Genomic DNA, 16,088 nt, shown 5'->3' with positions numbered 1-16,088 from the left:
GAATGCAGCTTGAAAGATATTTATCAGTCGCGAATCAATTTCCTCGACGATCTTCGAAAAACATGAAAACTATTTTATAAAGTTTCTTTTGTGATTCACGCTCACTTTTTAATTTGCGCTCACTTTTTCATATAGAAGATTGTCTTATCTTTGATCTGATATTTTGTAGATTGTTGAATCTATTTCTTGATTTCAAAATTTTTGTGTAGATAGTGTGAATATCTATGAAATTATGTAAATTTGAAATAAACATATGTAAATATTTTTAAACTAGTACTCAAAAATTGTCAACGAAAATTTAAGCTCCAAAAAGTGCATTAAGTTCTGAATTGCAGTCGACCTGGTTAATCGGAAATTGCATATGTTGGCAGGTGTTGGGTGTGTGGAGTACCAGTTACATCCCCAAAGGGACACGTTTCGGGCCTCTGGTCGGTCAGGTGTACACGAAGGATTCGGTACCGGCAGATGCGAACCGGAAGTACTTCTGGCGGGTAAGGCTACTTATCTATGTCCGTTCTTCGAACCGTGGGGTATTCGCAATTACACAGCGCGAGTAACTTTCCACCGAGGCACTGGTTAACATAGATAGACTCGATGCGACGCCGGCGGAAAAAAAAGTAAAGAAAGAAGAGACGCGGAAAAGAAAAGCTAGAGGATGGAAGGAGAAGCCAGCGAAGACCAGAAACTGGTTTCAACCGATCTAGCGAGCCTTAAAGCGAAACCCGCGAGAAGCCATTGATGCCTCGTAACTTATCAATTCGTTACGACGGTTAGCTGGTCCCTTCGTCCATCTCCGCGTGAAACACACGCTGCGTGCACAAATCACGATGAAAGCTAACGAATGTTAACCAGTGTTTCTTTTTTGTGTCACAACAATTTGAAATCGCACAAAATAAATAATAATTCTCCCCCGCAAATGTATTAGAAAAATTACAAAGTGATTATACGTTTAAAGTGAATTTGTGAACTCGTTGTTGCGAATTATGCTAATACGACCGAGACTTGTCATAAATAAAGCGCAATGAGTGTGTGTAGCAATGAGTAAAACTCGATCATGGGATATTCCCATGAAACTATTACGACTGCGCGTTTCAATCGCCGTAATATAAAGGAAGATGAATTTTGCATTGCCAGGTATACAAGAACAACGAGCTGTTCTACTACATCGACGGTTATGACGTCCAGAAATCGAATTGGATGCGTTACGTGAATCCCGCCTACTCGTCCGAATCGCAAAACCTAATAGCATGTCAGTATAAGGTAAGCAATTTTGCGGAGTGCATCTCGCTAGGGAACTGTATTTCAAACCGCACATCACGGATTGTATAAGCTCACAATCGTTACACGCGTGTGTTTCAGATGAACATTTATTTTTACACGATCAAGCCGATACTACCGAATCAAGAGTTATTGGTTTGGTACTGCAGAGAGTTCGCGGAAAGGCTCAATTATCCGCTCACTGGTGAACTAATGCTTCAGAGAATACGTAAGTTGATATTCATTTTTGAAGTAATTACAACATTATATATTCTTTCTTTGTTTTTACTTAATATGCATAAAAATTTACCGTAAAATAATTTTAGGACAACAAGTTCAACAATCGGCGATACCAACAGAAATCCCACCCACCGTCGACATAGTGACACCTCTGAAAGACTCGTCGATCTACGAAAGGCGCCAGATGACGCCGACGGACGGATCCGTGAGGTCGGACGAGGGTTATCACTCGAACGGTTACCACGACGAGATATTGACGCCGCCCGAGGAAAGCAGCGAGTCCGACAGCGAAAACAACTACGTGTTGGATTTCAGCAAAAATGCCAAGTCGTCGGTGTGCAACGACGAGATCTTGAAGCAAGACAATTCTGTGGCTAAGAACGAGTACAGAAAGGTCAAGATTAAGATCTCCAAGACTTACGGCAATTTTCAGACGACGAAGAGCATACCCGACGGTCCGACGAAGGACAAGGATCAGGAGCTGTCCAACGGAACGGTCACTCCGGAACTACAAAAGCCGGTATCACCCATAATTCTGCAGAAGAGCACGGTGCTGTCGACCGGAAACGAGGATGAGATATCCGAGAAGAATCAGAAACCGTTCTACGAACCGGAGGTCAAGGGTGGCACCGTGCCAATGTCCGGCAGATCCGCCTACTTGACCAACCCTAGTAGTTCTATTCTAGAAAATATTCTGCTACGCAGTAGCACGGATAACAATAATAACAGCCACAGTCACCATCATCACAACGGTGGGTCGCAACAGCATCATCAACATCACCAAATGCATCATCAGACCCACGTGGATTCTGTGACACCGCCACCTTCAAGCCCCACCGAAATGGCGTACTCCTATAAAAAATCGCATCGTTATGGCAACATTCTACCCTGCAGCCCGGACTCTAGTTCGAACCTGCCCCTGCAGACGGACTCGTGCGTGAACTCGACCAGCGGTAACGCGCTACCCAGTATGCAAAGTCCCACCGGCAATTTGCACTCCAGCACAGGAGGAGGATTGCACTCGAGTACCGGAGCGAGCAGCGGCAGCTTGCCGCCGCATCCCGGTAGTATACACTCGTCCAGCAACGCCGCGAGCGCTATTCATTCCAACACGAGCATGCTGTCGTCCAGCACGATACTGACGTCCACCAGCAATCCGCACCCAGCGTCCACGACGGTGAACGGTTGTCCGCTCAAGCGAAAGACCAAGTCGCCGTCGCCGTCGTCAGGTCACAACAGCGTCTCCACTCCGACGACGATTCTCTACTCCGGCAACTCGGCGGGCACTGGCTGCCAGATCGAGTCTGCCAGTCCGGTCTATCCAAACGGCGGCAGCAGTAGCAGCAGCAGTAGCAGTAGCGCTAGTAGTAATCAGAGCGTTTCACCGATCTCGCCAATCCAGTCCCCCTCGTCCTACAGTCCGTACGGCAATCTGTATGCTCATCAAAACGGCTCGTTGCACCACAACGTGGGCGCGCCGTTGTCCATCAATTGCAACGCTTACTCGCCCACGCCGAGCGGTAACGTCGTCTACGAGAGATCCGCGGACAACAGGCGACTAGAGGCTGCCACCAGCAGTGGCCATCAATTGCCCACCTCGTCGACCATGCAAATGGACGGCAACCAAGCGCTGATCGCCGGCACGCACAATCTTCACCTAAGTCATCATCCAGGTCTCACCATTCACCCTAACTCCTCATCGTCCCTCAACAGATACTCGCCAGCGAGCTCCCTGTCGCCGGACGATCACGGCTGCTCCCAGAGTGGTTCCCTCAGTCCCAATTCCCAGGGCTCGAGGGGCTACAGGTCGCTGCCTTACCCGCTCAAAAAGAAGGACGGCAAGATGCATTATGAGTGTAACGTCTGCTGCAAGACTTTCGGTCAGTTGTCGAATCTTAAAGTGCATCTCAGAACACATTCCGGCGAAAGGCCTTTTAAGTGCAATGTCTGCACCAAGAGCTTCACCCAGCTCGCGCATCTTCAAAAGCATCATCTCGTACATACTGGTATGCATATGAATTTGTTTTATATTCTACGAAATAATATAATACTAGATTTAACTTGCAATAAGATAAATAAATTGTTAAGTTCAATAAAATCTATATACGTTTTTTTAATTAGAATTCTACTAATATGGCAGCCATCTCGCGATTTTACATTTGCATACACAAGCAAGCTGTCGTTACAATAAAATAATAAATATCATTAATATGCTTGATTGTAGGTGAAAAGCCACATCAATGTGAGATTTGCAAAAAGAGGTTCAGCTCGACCTCGAATCTAAAGACTCACCTCAGACTGCACTCCGGCCAAAAGCCGTACGCCTGCGATCTCTGTCCCGCCAAGTTTACACAGTTTGTTCACTTGAAACTACATAAGAGGCTGCACACGAACGAACGACCGTACACCTGTCAAGGTTGCGACAAGAAGTACATTAGCGCGAGCGGTCTCCGAACTCATTGGAAAACAACGAGCTGCAGGCCGAATAACATCGAGGATGAACTTGCGCTCGCAGCTGTGGGTTCGCCGACGTATTACGAGTTCGGTCCTGACATGAATGTTGGTAAGCGACTATTGATAAACGCAGAAAGTCAAAAACAGCTATATAATATCTATACAAGATTATAAATCTGTCAGAATAAATAATTCAAATCGACTATGAAATTGACAAAACACTTGGGACTTCAATTTCTCTTCTCAAAATTATTTCTTCAAAAAAAAAAAAAACAAAAAACAACTTAAAATACAGATGAGAAACAATAAGTGACACGTTTTCAGGAAACATGCCGAAGGAATGCGAGCTGGAACACATCGATAATTACGACAGGCACGGATCGGCGCATGGTCCGCACTCTACGTCCCTCCATAATCTGGAAAATTCCGTAGGTCGGCCAAGCGTTATAGAAACGTCTCAGCCACACATTATCGAGTGTACATAAGCCGCATGATATCAATCCTCTTTTCATTTCGGCGCGAAATGCAGCCGTGGAAATGCAAACGACTTATACTTGAGACAGAATAAACAGAACGAGAAAACGTCTCTCTTCTCTGGGAAATGGTAGCAAGGTGAAAAAAAAAAAAACAGAACTTTCACGCATTACAAGAGAAATGTGTTCGCAAAATCTCTTTTTCGATTTCTTAGCGGTCACTTCGAACTTTGTTGTTTCAGTATCGAGGCGACACAAGAAAAATGGATTTTTTCGAGGGTGGGTTTACGAGGTTCTGTATAAGAGACGCATAAAGTTCCTCTTCCTTGTATATAATCATTTCTATATTTTTTCTATAGTAGCGTTATATATCGACAAAAGAGATAGTGTTATATAATATCGGTAGTGGTAATTAAACTTAATTAATATACGATGAAGGTTGTACAGCTACTATTCCGAGAGAAGAGTCGGAAAATCGCATAAACAATCGTACCAAAGTCGCTAGTTTTTCGATTACATTTCCACGATGCATCTTAGAAGAAACACACACACACACACCGAAGACGCATCGTGACTATGCAACGAATTCCTAACGACTTGCATATGTTCACTCCGAAATAATCTCAGCTGAGTTCACACAATGGCGCGATCTTGTAAAAATTGTCCGCATCTTTTTTACATAAAGTTATGATAATTTTATACACTTTGTTTTTTGAGAAAAACAAAATAAAATCGTTAAATTTATGCAAAAAGTTCATGCAAAAATTATACACGTTATGAAGAAACTGCATTTCAACCAACTTTACAAAACTCTCATCTATACAGACCGCAAGGTTCATTTAAAAAATCCAAAACTGACTTTTTATCGTTACAGATTGTTAGTAGTTTTTCGGAAACTATGTCACGACGCGATCTTCGACGTGAGCTTAAGGCTTAGGTTGGCGCGTAAAATGGCGGATTTTGTCGGCACCCGCCATGGTGTTCGAGTACCAATATTGAAAGAATAGGGGAGACCCGAACAACAAACAGTGACGACATGACTGCAACTATACGAGACCTGTACCTGTATATATTAATACTATTATTAATTATTCAATAATTTAAAAAAAATTAATATAAGGAACTCTAATTTATGAACACCTTTATATATATACAAATAATTATATATACATCTATGTATATAAAAATCAGCGTGTGCGCACATGTATATGCGGGTATGTGTGTGCACTTGCGATATACGCACGTACATACATGTGAACACACTGTCGATTAGCGGACGGTAGGCTGCGCTTTTTACACATCTCTTTAGAATATATTAAAGTGTTTTTTTTTTTAAATAATATATATTTATATTTATTTTATTATGAATAATTTATTGGCGTGTGCGTGAAAAGAACCCAGTGAGATTATTGACAATTTTCATCTCTTTCTTTTGCTTACTTGCTTTATTAGCTTTAGTGTATAGAGAGCGATATATTTGTTTCGTAAAAAAGGGAAGATTTGTTTCTTAATGAACGAGTCAATGCTCCGCCCTCTGTATTTTATTACGTACTCGTGTAAGTCTTCATATACTTTGATACCGATGTTTCACGAACATTTCATCAAGGTGAGTAGCCTGATATTGATTTATTACATAACGTTTAAATTAAAGAGAGATATATATATGTTATGTTATTTTATATTGTGTTAAATAATTTGAAATTTTGTCAGAAACCTATTTATAACGAAACATGTTATCATTGGATTTAATTAATTGCAGAATGTAAAGCTATAAAAAGTAATGATATTTAAGTTTTTGCACCGCAATAATTTTAATCACACGCGTTGTACATTTCCGTTAATTTTTACTTTCTCATTTCTTGGTCGAAATATGTGTAATAGTAATATTATTGGTCTTCAATTAGGTCTTAGTACCTGAGTGTCTTTTTACTCTCAGTACTTTAAATCGGTCCTCTCTTCATAAATTTAACATTTTACAACTTGAACAAAACGCACACATTTCGTAAAACTGAACTGCGTAAAAATTTTTCTCTCTATGTGCTTCGAAAAAAAGCTTCATCCGTACTTGTATATTTAATCAAAAATTTAAACAAAACAGATTAAGGAAACATAAGTTGTAAGAAAATCTAGTCAAAACGGAAGAAATTATAGTGCAATTTATATAGCGTCTCTCTTTTCTGTCTTAAAAAAGAGAAAAGATATATATATTTTTTGAAATCGTATCAAGATTCGGCAACAATTATTTATCTATAAGAATTTTATTTTTATGTATGAATGGATTAAAAGCGCTTAAAAAAAGAAAAAAAAACAATAAATAAATAAATATACTCGATTTCTCTCGATACGTCGTGCTTCCTGTACGCGTAACGCGGAAAGTGAAAAAGCTAAGGAATTAATCCGTCAAAAGTTTGCTACTGCCTTTCTTTCTCTCGCATTTCTTCTTCCATTAATTTTTATGCGAATTTGTACTTCCATTAATGCTAAGATAGATCAAACAAATCAATCCCGAGCGCAGCTTACCATACGCCATAAGCGATGCGAGACACAAATCATCCTTGCGGAACGACGATTCCGAAACTTCGTTTATCGTCGCGTCAAAAGACAGAGACAACACACGTTTTTAAAACAAAGGGTAAAAATTTTTAAGCGCGAGATACAAGTTCCCGAATTGTTGTTCCGTAACGATACCGATCTACAGGACGTATCGCAGACTGATAAACCCACGGCTATTCGAGCGTCTGTGAGATTCTAAAAAAAAAAAAAAAAAAATAAAAAAAAAAAGCCACGTGCATCGCGATACGATTCTGCGAGCGAGAGAGCGAGAGTGATCGAGTGAGCGATTTTCTGAAAACGCAGGAGTGTGAGTGTGGAGTGTTAGGGAATGCGTTAAGTATATTGTTCTAATTTTCGGCTTCCTTTGCAAGAGAGACCCTTGGAGACTTCGGTTTCGCTAGAATCTTGCGTCGCGCTCGACGTCACGCAACTTTATATCCCCAAAGAAATCTTCTCTTTATAATAGTTGAATCCTTCATCTCATGAGACACGTGACACACGCAAACGGCATATTAGAGTCTTTTCTTCATACTGAGAAACTATGCAGCGCTTGCGCGAAAGATTTTAACGAAATCGAGGATTCCTCTTATATCCCCTGCATTGTCCTTCCTTCCCTTCGAGAATACCCATCATACTATTCAACCACCTGCCCACAGGACACTGTCGAAACATATTCAAACGAAGAGATTCTCCTCGACTGTCCCGGCAATCATTCCGCAATAAGTTTAGAACGTGCGTTCGAGAACTCGATCCGTGAGACGAGTACGCGAGACGACGTAATGTAGATTTCGCAGGGCCTTTACACACTTTTTTCTTTTTTTTGTCTTATTTGCTAATGTAATCTTGAAATAACAATCAGGCAATGTGAACGACTCGCGGGCATTCTACGGGATGCCGAGTGTAAAGAGTTTCTGTGGTAAAGGTGCTACAATGTGTGCGCAAAAACGTACGTTGTATTACATCGGCAACTGTTCGATGGAAACGCACGCGGAGTACGTTGTCGCGTAATTTGTAATATTTTAAAAATACCTCGAAATCAATGAAAACGCAATTAATTCGGCATCCGTACGAGCGTACGAGGATTCCGCGTTGCACGCCGTGAAGAACGACAGTGGGGAACACGAAAAATAAGAAATGAGAAGCAAAACAAAAAAACAAAAAAACAAAAAAAAACAAAAAAAAAACAAAAAAAAAAACGAAAAAAAACGAAAAAAAAAAACAAAAAAAGAAAAACATCGAGAGACTTGTGCAATAATATATCGCGTTACAGCAATAATAAAAAAATCTTTCGGCAACGATCACAGTCTCCAGTGTGGCGTTCTCCACGAATATCATTCCGTACACTTGCCTCGATTCCCTGCCTTGCCTGTATTTTGAGAGAGCACTACTTACGAATAAGGAAGTAAAACCGGAGCTAGAGGAGAAGCTTAGACCGCGTGTTAAGAAAAGACAGAGAGACAAAGAGAGCTTCGAATCGCGCGATACGTAACGGAGAAACAGCACACGGCGCGCAGAAAGACAGACGGTATGACAAGACCATGTAAATACAAAAATACGCTGAAAGTAGTGAAATGTCGAAGAGAGGAGGCGGCGAAAAACGAGGACGGCTAAACCGCCTCGAGAACAAGACAAGCAATATTTAGTTCTTATCATCTCGTAATAATTAAACGATAACGATTCAAACTGTACCGTGCACGTGTGCACGCGCTCGTATTTAAACGACTATAAATTAAATGTTAATTATCCTTACACTTCGTACATATATATATATACATATATATATATATATATAGTGAAATTGTTACGCATTTATTATCATTACAATTATTGAATAGGTAATGCTCAATTAGCATTTGTTTCTTAAAAATAAAAAATAAATATATGGCTGTTGGATATTTATATGCACATATCTCTAACACACCTCTACAACACATTTGTTTACGACCTAATATTTCACACGCTCGGACCACAAAGGAAACTTCAAGAAAAACCAAGAAAAACGCGCTCCCGATTTCGGCAATCGCACGTGCGAGCGGAGAAGAAAAGGACGGATCGGAGTGTGAACTGGACAACGAAAATTGGATCTGGGACCACAAGACGACTGGTGTTTCACATTTTATTGTAAATGCGCTACAGTTACCATATCTTGATTCACCAATGTTTACATCATCATTATAAATAATAAAATGCCAACGTTGTCTCTTATAATAGATGTCCATATACAGATATACACAGATGTATTTGTCTAATACATCATGCATTATGTTTCAAGAGCGATTTGCTTCAAGATCTGGTCAAAAGTCTTCTCAAAAGTTTTTTTTGTTTTCTCATAACACATAAAATAAGAATGATTAATGTACAATTTGAGGCTCACTAGTTTCTCCCTTCCGAGTCTCCCGTAAAAAATCACGCTTTTCACTTGTCAGGCAAAGTGATCGCATAAACCTGGGTGCTTTTATCAAAAAGATAAAACAGGAGAAATCTATCTAAATCATGATGTATAAATTGTACAGTTGCACGATCTCCTTCAGACGGAGATGCTAATACCTTCTTTTGTGATGAAGAGAATAATATACATACCTATATTTATAATTAGAAAAATAATACAATTTCACTGTATCAATGGAAATAATTAAACTATGCGTAATGTGCGTCGTATGAACGTCATTAGCAATTTGAGGCGTAAATATGAGGCAAACATGTTGTCACAGCTAATAGAGTCTCTGGAAACATGAATCAAAATTGTTTCTGCGCCGCCCATACAAATTTATTCGTTTAGTTCCACTGAAGCTGTCCGTCCGCAAACGACGGTAGAAAACAAGACTTACCTTATCAAGGTAAGGGACTGTCTGTTCCGCTCCCACTGTTGGTCCCAGCTTCCGTTTTAGTAGCGGTCACCCGGTCAGCTCGTTTGGATGTTTTTGATAACGACGCTATTTCCTTCAGTAAAGTGCTTATCTTGTGCTGCATTGTAGTGATTTTTGCCTCATATTCTTTTTCCGACGCTTTCATCTTATTACGTAGTTCTGTTTCGGAAGTAAAATTCTTTGCCTTCAGTTCGGTTATCTGCAATCCAAAATGTTATCTGTCTTCTTTCTCAATTCATCTATATTCTGATAAAAAGCGTTTGAACTCTTATACGCACTTGCTTGTCTTTTGCCAGTAACTGATTATCCTTTTGCGTAATCAGTTTTTGGAGATGTGCTATTTTTTCTTTAAGTTGAGTCACCGCTACCACATGATCCGAGCTATTTGGATCATGGGGGTCGTGTACACCAGCCATGCGCGCTGCTTTTGCTGGAGTGGGACCGTTTGTGTCGCCACTCTCTGATTGCGGCGGCAATTTTGTCACGTCGACTCTATGCGGTCTTTTATTATGACCTTTTAATCTGCAACGGAAAAAATAGAGGCTAAAATTTTGCCGAAGCGTACATGTTTAACAAATGGTCTCGCGTAATCTCATACGCTACAATTGAGACTTATGTACGAATATTAAGGCAATTAGCGCAAAATTATCTTGTGAAGATAATTACATTGGGATAATTACTTTTGTTCTTTGTGCTTCGCTGCCCGTTGCTGAGCCAGTTTTAGATGTGCTCTTCTTTCTGCATCTGATTGTTTAGTCTTTGCCAACGCTCGTTTATACGACAGTGTACAGAGCCAACATAATAACTTGCCGTCTACCTAAAAATCCAAATATCGCAGTAAAGAATTTAGTAGCATTGTATAATAAAATATATTTATTACCATGTACCAATAACAGAGAGAAAGAAAGAGAGAGAGAAAGAGAAAAAGGTTTTAACCGTAGAAACCTACACTTCAGCTTTTTTGTTCTCTAAAAAAAAAGAAAAGATATTGACAGAAAGTCAAATGTATGAAAACCTTAGTATAGCAGAATAATTTTCTAGCAGCTATTCTCTATCATATATAAAAAATATATATAGAAGAAAAAAATATTATTTTTATAATTTTTGTGCACAACACAATACAAACTTTATATGTGTATATATATATACACATATATATATATATACACATATAAAGTTTGTTATTAAATTATTTTTTATGTGCACATATAGATAGCTTCTATCGCGATATTGAGAATTACAATGTATATTACCTTTTTATCCTCATCTTGTCTATCAAAGGCACACTTTTGCTTGCACTGTTCACATGTAACCGGTGGTCCATAACGTTTCTCTGAATTTGTACACCGTTGGCATTTGCTACCGATAAACGCGGCGATGGTATTGCAATATTCGCAAGCTGATGGCTTCCCATATGACTTAACATTTTGCTCACATTTTTTACATATGGTGCTAGTGTTACCTTTCCTATGAATTTGAACAAGTTAGAATAACACAAATACATTTCCTCTATTTTATAATTACTTTTTTTGGCAAACAAAATGATTTGCTTATACTTACACTGTTTGTTGGAATTCGGATCTGCAATATGTGCATTTTACAACTGGGTAAGCTCCTCGACATTCCTATGTAAACATTTATACACATCACTTATTAGTTTTTCTTTTTAATTTGCCACGAAAAGATAAAATGTTGTTTTTTATTTTGACGCTTCAATAATTTAATTTCACTCATTCTTTTTTACTGAAATAACATGTATATTTCATCTTATGATATATAGTACAAATTTTAAAACATATGTACAAATATATATGAGAGAGATATAACTTGTAACAATTCAATATCATGAATCGCTTCTATCTCATAAAAATCTTCCTTGAAGCAGAAAAACTATAATCTTTTAGTATACCTACGTCATTCAGATAAGGTTTCGAGATAATGGCCTGAAAGTACGTATGTAATTCTAAAACAATTTTCACAAATCTCAAAAGGAAAGAGGGAATAGAAGGAAATATTTACTTACATGGAATAAAAATATTGCTTGAAGAATGTTTTGGTCAAACATTTATGAAACATTTATGAAACTTACGACAATATATATACGATTCACTTTTTTATTTGTAAACTTAATCTTATTGTACGTAACTAACCTAACCTAACCTAACTTACAAAGCAAGTTAGGTTAGCAACACCATATATGTTATATACATATATACATATATATATATATAATATATATATATAACATTAGTCATCTAGATATGATGTGTCAATTTGTATCAAAATATCGCATTCAAACATGTCTTTTTCTTTTTACAAGTCATTACTGCTATTATTTGATACGAACGAACAATGACTAATTTCTTGCAAAGCTCATTGTTCTAAACGCATATTGTATTATGACGTAAAAAAAAAAAATTTGTTATCGGAGTGACGTTGTAAACTTAAGAGATTGCGCCGAGGCTGTGAACGTGCAAATACACAAATCGTAACTCTTCCGGTTTTATTTCGCAGATTCCTTTTTAAGAAAATTAGTGATCTCTTCCACGTAAATGATAAAGCATAAATCACGCGCGTCGCAAAATCGCGGAACAACGCGAGTTCGCGCGACTTGTACGCCGACGAACGAGGCTCGTTAACTTACCTTGCACAACTGTTGCCCCGGCGAAAGATCCTCAAAGGGATGTCGGGAGAAACATCTAGAACACGCGAAGAGGAATCCGTTGTTCGTGCTCATCGTCGATGACCGTTTCTCCACGTCCGGCGGTTACTGGGCGACGAGACAACGGGCGGCAGATGCGGAAGGAGGCGGCGATATTCGACTCGCGTGCAGCTGTTCCACAACGAAAAAAATAAAAAAAAAAAAAATAAAACACACAGAAATCAACGACAGCAATGAGGTAGCGCGACTACTCCGATCGTAACTTCCACCTTTCCCGTCGGAAACCGGTTGTTGACTTTTACACAGCCATCTGTGACCGATGCGGGAGAGCAACATGGCCGATCATAACAGCCGACGTCAATGGCCGCTCGAGGACGCCACTGACCGCGTGGCTTACGCTCGGGATTGGTGGACGATCTCGACGCATTTTGAACATCACAGAATACATATAAAAAGATACGCAATCCGCATTTATATACACATTTCGACATGCGTATCGATAAGAATCTCATGTACAAAATACAAAAAAAAAAAAAAAAAAACAACAACTAATCCCCGCAATAAATTACTGCAGTGCTACTTGGTTCTTGTATTAAAGGCATGATTGATGCGAAGAAAAAAAAATGAGAAACACATGAAAAATAAAATAATGTGAGATCTTTCTCCTTTCCTCGTTTACAAAAGTGTCAGACACTATTTCACATTTCACACGTGTTTTTCAAGAAAATCACTTGCGCGAAATAAATAAATCGTTGATAAAAATGAGATTGTAAAAACATAATTTTGTGTTTGTTCGATATTATTCCGATTTTGTGAAATACGCAATCTTCAAGATGCAATAGAATACGAACCGACTTTGTCTGCGACGTAGCTTTAAAATTGATTCTTCCATAGATTACGATCTTACGCGTAAACAACCACACGGGGAAGAGAGATCAAACGATCGAACTTTGAAATTTTTCACTAATAACAATTGATCACGCTTGTGTTATCTCGGGCGCGGTGCGAGCGGCGCTCGTGGATTCGTCGGTCGGTAATTTGTCGCGACACGCACGGACACTACACATCAAAATCCCCGTCTGATAAAACGATATGAGAGACTTACCTACGGCTGCGCATCCTCGATAAACTGCCGCCTATCTCTTCGGTGGCAGCCCCACACGATCGCCTCGGCCAGCTAATGGAATCTTCACGTTCCGGAACTCGTTACGTGGTACTGTCGCGGCGTGCTTTTGTCCAGCGTTATCGCGGGGAGGCGACACCGGGAAGTCGTCGCGCGTGGTCTGCGATCTCACGAAGACGACGCTTCCAGCGAAAATGACGTCCCGTCACGAGAAGGAGCGTGCCAAGCAGATACAGGAAAAATGTCAGAATCTGCTGACGCAGATGCTTCGCGATGAGGACAACAAGTATTGCGTGGATTGCGACGCGAAAGGTTTGTCTTTTTCGCAGCAGGCAAACACCAATTCCTGCCCGCGGTTGCTCTACACCTACTTTTTACTCGGTCGTTGTGTCGCGAATGTTTGACATTGTCCGAGTGATTCGTTCTCATGAGGACACAAGATTGGCTTATCGATATCGATCAACGAAACGACCCAATTCTACAACGCGCCGAAGGCGTTGTAGATGTTTAATTTTTACGTGCTGTCAACGCGCTGTCACTTGATTGGCGTGCGATCTCGTCGAGGTTTTGCGCAATGTCGCGCTCGCCTCGATTTTTTGACTCGAAAATCGGCAGTCGCTCATACCCTTCGCTATTCGGTCTCGAATCAGTGAAATAGAATGCAGTTGTTTTTTTGTAGAAGAGTTATCTGCGTGTAAAAGCTTATGATTAATAGTCGTGAATACTAATCGAGAAATAAATAACTCAATTGGATAGCGAACAAATACTTCTATTTATTCGTTGTTTATCTAATTTGCATTCAGTTTTCAAACAGGCTGTACAGACACAGATTAGAGATAACAATTATTTACAATGATTTGGATGAATTTATTTTCAGGACCAAGATGGGCTAGCTGGAATTTGGGAATTTTCTTGTGTATTCGGTGCGCTGGTATACACAGAAATCTTGGAGTGCATATAAGTAAAGTCAAGTCTGTTAACTTGGACACATGGACACCGGAACAAGTAGTGGTATGAAGTAAATGTGTATATACACATTTGTTTTTTTTTCTCATTTATTGAAGTTTTACAACAGTTTTTGATTTTTCAATGTTTTTTAGTATGCATATGTGTATTATATATCTTTAAAATGAGATAACTTTTTAAATTACTTTTTAATTACATTCTCAAATGTTTAGAGCTTACAACAAATGGGAAATTCTCGAGCCAGAGCTGTGTATGAAGCAAATCTTCCAGATAGTTTTCGAAGACCTCAAACAGATTGTAGTCTTGAAAGTTTTATTCGAGCAAAATATGAACACAAAAAGTACATAGCCAGAGAATGGGTACCACTTCCTTTACCAAAAGTATGTTTATTGTAATCTAGATATGGAAAAGTAACACAAAAATACATGTAAATTTGATATTTGAAGCAATGAATTATTATATGTGTTATAGGTAAATTGGGACAAAGAACTCGATGAAGAGGCTGAGAGGCAACGTAGACGAAAAAAGGAAAGTTCTGAATCTGCAACTACTGTACTCCCACCAGTAAAAAAACCAGAAGTAGTGCCTCAATTGCCAAAACCACGAAGTTCCGTCAGTCCTAAACTGGCTAGAACAAAAGACTCTTCGGCAATTCACGATCTGTTAGGTCTTGGTATGTTACCTCATTTTGCATATGAATCGCAATATAATAGCTTCTTTATGGCATCATTATTATTGTCATTAATAGACGCTCCAGCGACTAATCAAACAAGTGTAAATGGTTCCGGAGACGATGTATTTTCTTCCTTTCTGTCTGCTCCACCTGCTTCAACAATTCCATCTGGAAATGAAACTTCTAATGGAAATAAAACAACTACCACAACAACTATAAGTAAAAGCGAAGAGGAGAGTTTCTTTGACCAACCCACTCCGCTACCTCAGGAAAAAAGCAAAATGACGAAAGACAGTATTCTAGCATTGTATGGTAATTCAAGTTATCAACCGCAAATGTATGGAGTCCCAGGTAACATATATAAAACTAGATTTCGTATTATTGAGTTATGCAACTCGATTGCTATTTTATTTTTGTCTTGTTTCAGGAGGGGTGTATCCTCAGCAATCTGTGCCGTACAAGCAGCAAATGCCAAATGTAGGTGCATTTGGACAACAAAGTTCCTTGGGTCAGCTCGGCCAACTTCCCACACAAATACCGATTACAAATCAGATACTCGTCAATCAAAATCAAATTTTGGCAAATCCTAGTTCGATAGGTGCTGTAACAGCTAATCCTTTAGGCTTACATATAGGACAAATGAATGGCGTACCAAATGCTGGTATCACAGTGCCGCCTCAAATGGTATCTATATTAAGTTTCTTTTCAATTGTTTTTTTTTTTTTTTTTTTTTTGTAAATTATCAAAAATTTTATTTTTTTGTTCTGATTTTTATTAAGTGTTGTCGCAGTTAGGACAAAGTAATATTGCTAGCAATAAC

At 39.2% G+C, this 16,088-nt stretch overlaps 3 protein-coding genes across 8 annotated transcripts in view; 2 read left to right on the top strand and 1 right to left on the bottom strand.

Moving 5' to 3' along the window:
- LOC109853066 (PR domain zinc finger protein 1) overlaps positions 1–6,655 on the top strand; it is a 33,594-nt gene extending 26,939 nt beyond the window's left edge. For all 3 annotated transcript variants that reach the window (XM_020424801.1, XM_020424803.1, XM_020424802.1), the window contains exons 3-8: positions 372–491; positions 1,135–1,260; positions 1,360–1,486; positions 1,584–3,503; positions 3,722–4,060; positions 4,276–6,655. In XM_020424801.1, coding sequence (XP_020280390.1) covers positions 372–491; positions 1,135–1,260; positions 1,360–1,486; positions 1,584–3,503; positions 3,722–4,060; positions 4,276–4,436 — 2,793 coding nt within the window. In that variant the 3' untranslated portion in view covers positions 4,437–6,655. The remainder of the gene's footprint in view (positions 1–371; positions 492–1,134; positions 1,261–1,359; positions 1,487–1,583; positions 3,504–3,721; positions 4,061–4,275) is intronic.
- A 2,419-nt stretch (positions 6,656–9,074) lies between these two features.
- On the bottom strand, positions 9,075–13,525 carry LOC109853068 (protein FAM76A). 4 transcript variants are annotated; one of them, XM_020424808.1, is made up of 8 exons: positions 13,358–13,525; positions 12,489–12,677; positions 11,405–11,469; positions 11,098–11,311; positions 10,525–10,661; positions 10,123–10,366; positions 9,806–10,043; positions 9,075–9,700 (listed from the first exon to the last, which is right to left on the bottom strand). In XM_020424808.1, exons 2-7 carry the CDS (start codon positions 12,579–12,581, stop codon positions 9,810–9,812), a joined length of 987 nt encoding a protein of 328 aa, XP_020280397.1. In that variant the 5' UTR covers positions 12,582–12,677; positions 13,358–13,525; the 3' UTR covers positions 9,075–9,700; positions 9,806–9,809. The 4 variants fall into 4 exon arrangements, with proteins under 4 accessions (XP_020280397.1, XP_020280396.1, XP_020280395.1 ...); XM_020424807.1 differs by lacking the exon at positions 13,358–13,525 and adding an exon at positions 12,776–13,036; XM_020424806.1 differs by lacking the exon at positions 13,358–13,525 and having other exon boundaries at positions 12,489–13,036.
- A 112-nt stretch (positions 13,526–13,637) lies between these two features.
- Positions 13,638–16,088, top strand: part of LOC109853067 (stromal membrane-associated protein 1-like) — a 3,789-nt gene continuing 1,338 nt past the window's right edge. Inside the window, exons 1-6 of the mRNA XM_020424805.1 lie at positions 13,638–13,941; positions 14,507–14,640; positions 14,808–14,975; positions 15,067–15,268; positions 15,344–15,619; positions 15,696–15,952. Coding sequence (XP_020280394.1) covers positions 13,824–13,941; positions 14,507–14,640; positions 14,808–14,975; positions 15,067–15,268; positions 15,344–15,619; positions 15,696–15,952 — 1,155 coding nt within the window. The 5' untranslated portion in view covers positions 13,638–13,823. The remainder of the gene's footprint in view (positions 13,942–14,506; positions 14,641–14,807; positions 14,976–15,066; positions 15,269–15,343; positions 15,620–15,695; positions 15,953–16,088) is intronic.

The sequence above is a fragment of the Pseudomyrmex gracilis genome, unplaced genomic scaffold, assembly GCF_002006095.1.
Source record: "Pseudomyrmex gracilis isolate BER0280 unplaced genomic scaffold, ASM200609v1 scaffold_42, whole genome shotgun sequence".
NCBI lineage: Eukaryota > Metazoa > Arthropoda > Insecta > Hymenoptera > Formicidae > Pseudomyrmex > Pseudomyrmex gracilis.
Note: the sequence above shows the minus strand (reverse complement) of the source record. Positions and strands in the feature narration are given on the sequence as shown.

What these genes read in the sequence shown, in the direction of transcription:
- LOC109853068 (XM_020424808.1), bottom strand. Translation starts at nt 12,581, where the DNA reads ATGAGCACGAACAACGGATTCCTCTTCGCGTGTTCTAGATGTTTCTCC. An exon ending in CGGGGCAACAGTTGTGCAAG is followed by an intron (nt 11,470 to 12,488) that starts GTAAGTTAACGA and finishes ATGTTTACATAG; the next exon opens with GAATGTCGAGGAGCTTACCC. An exon ending in GCGAAGCACAAAGAACAAAA is followed by an intron (nt 10,367 to 10,524) that starts GTAATTATCCCA and finishes TTTCCGTTGCAG; the next exon opens with ATTAAAAGGTCATAATAAAA.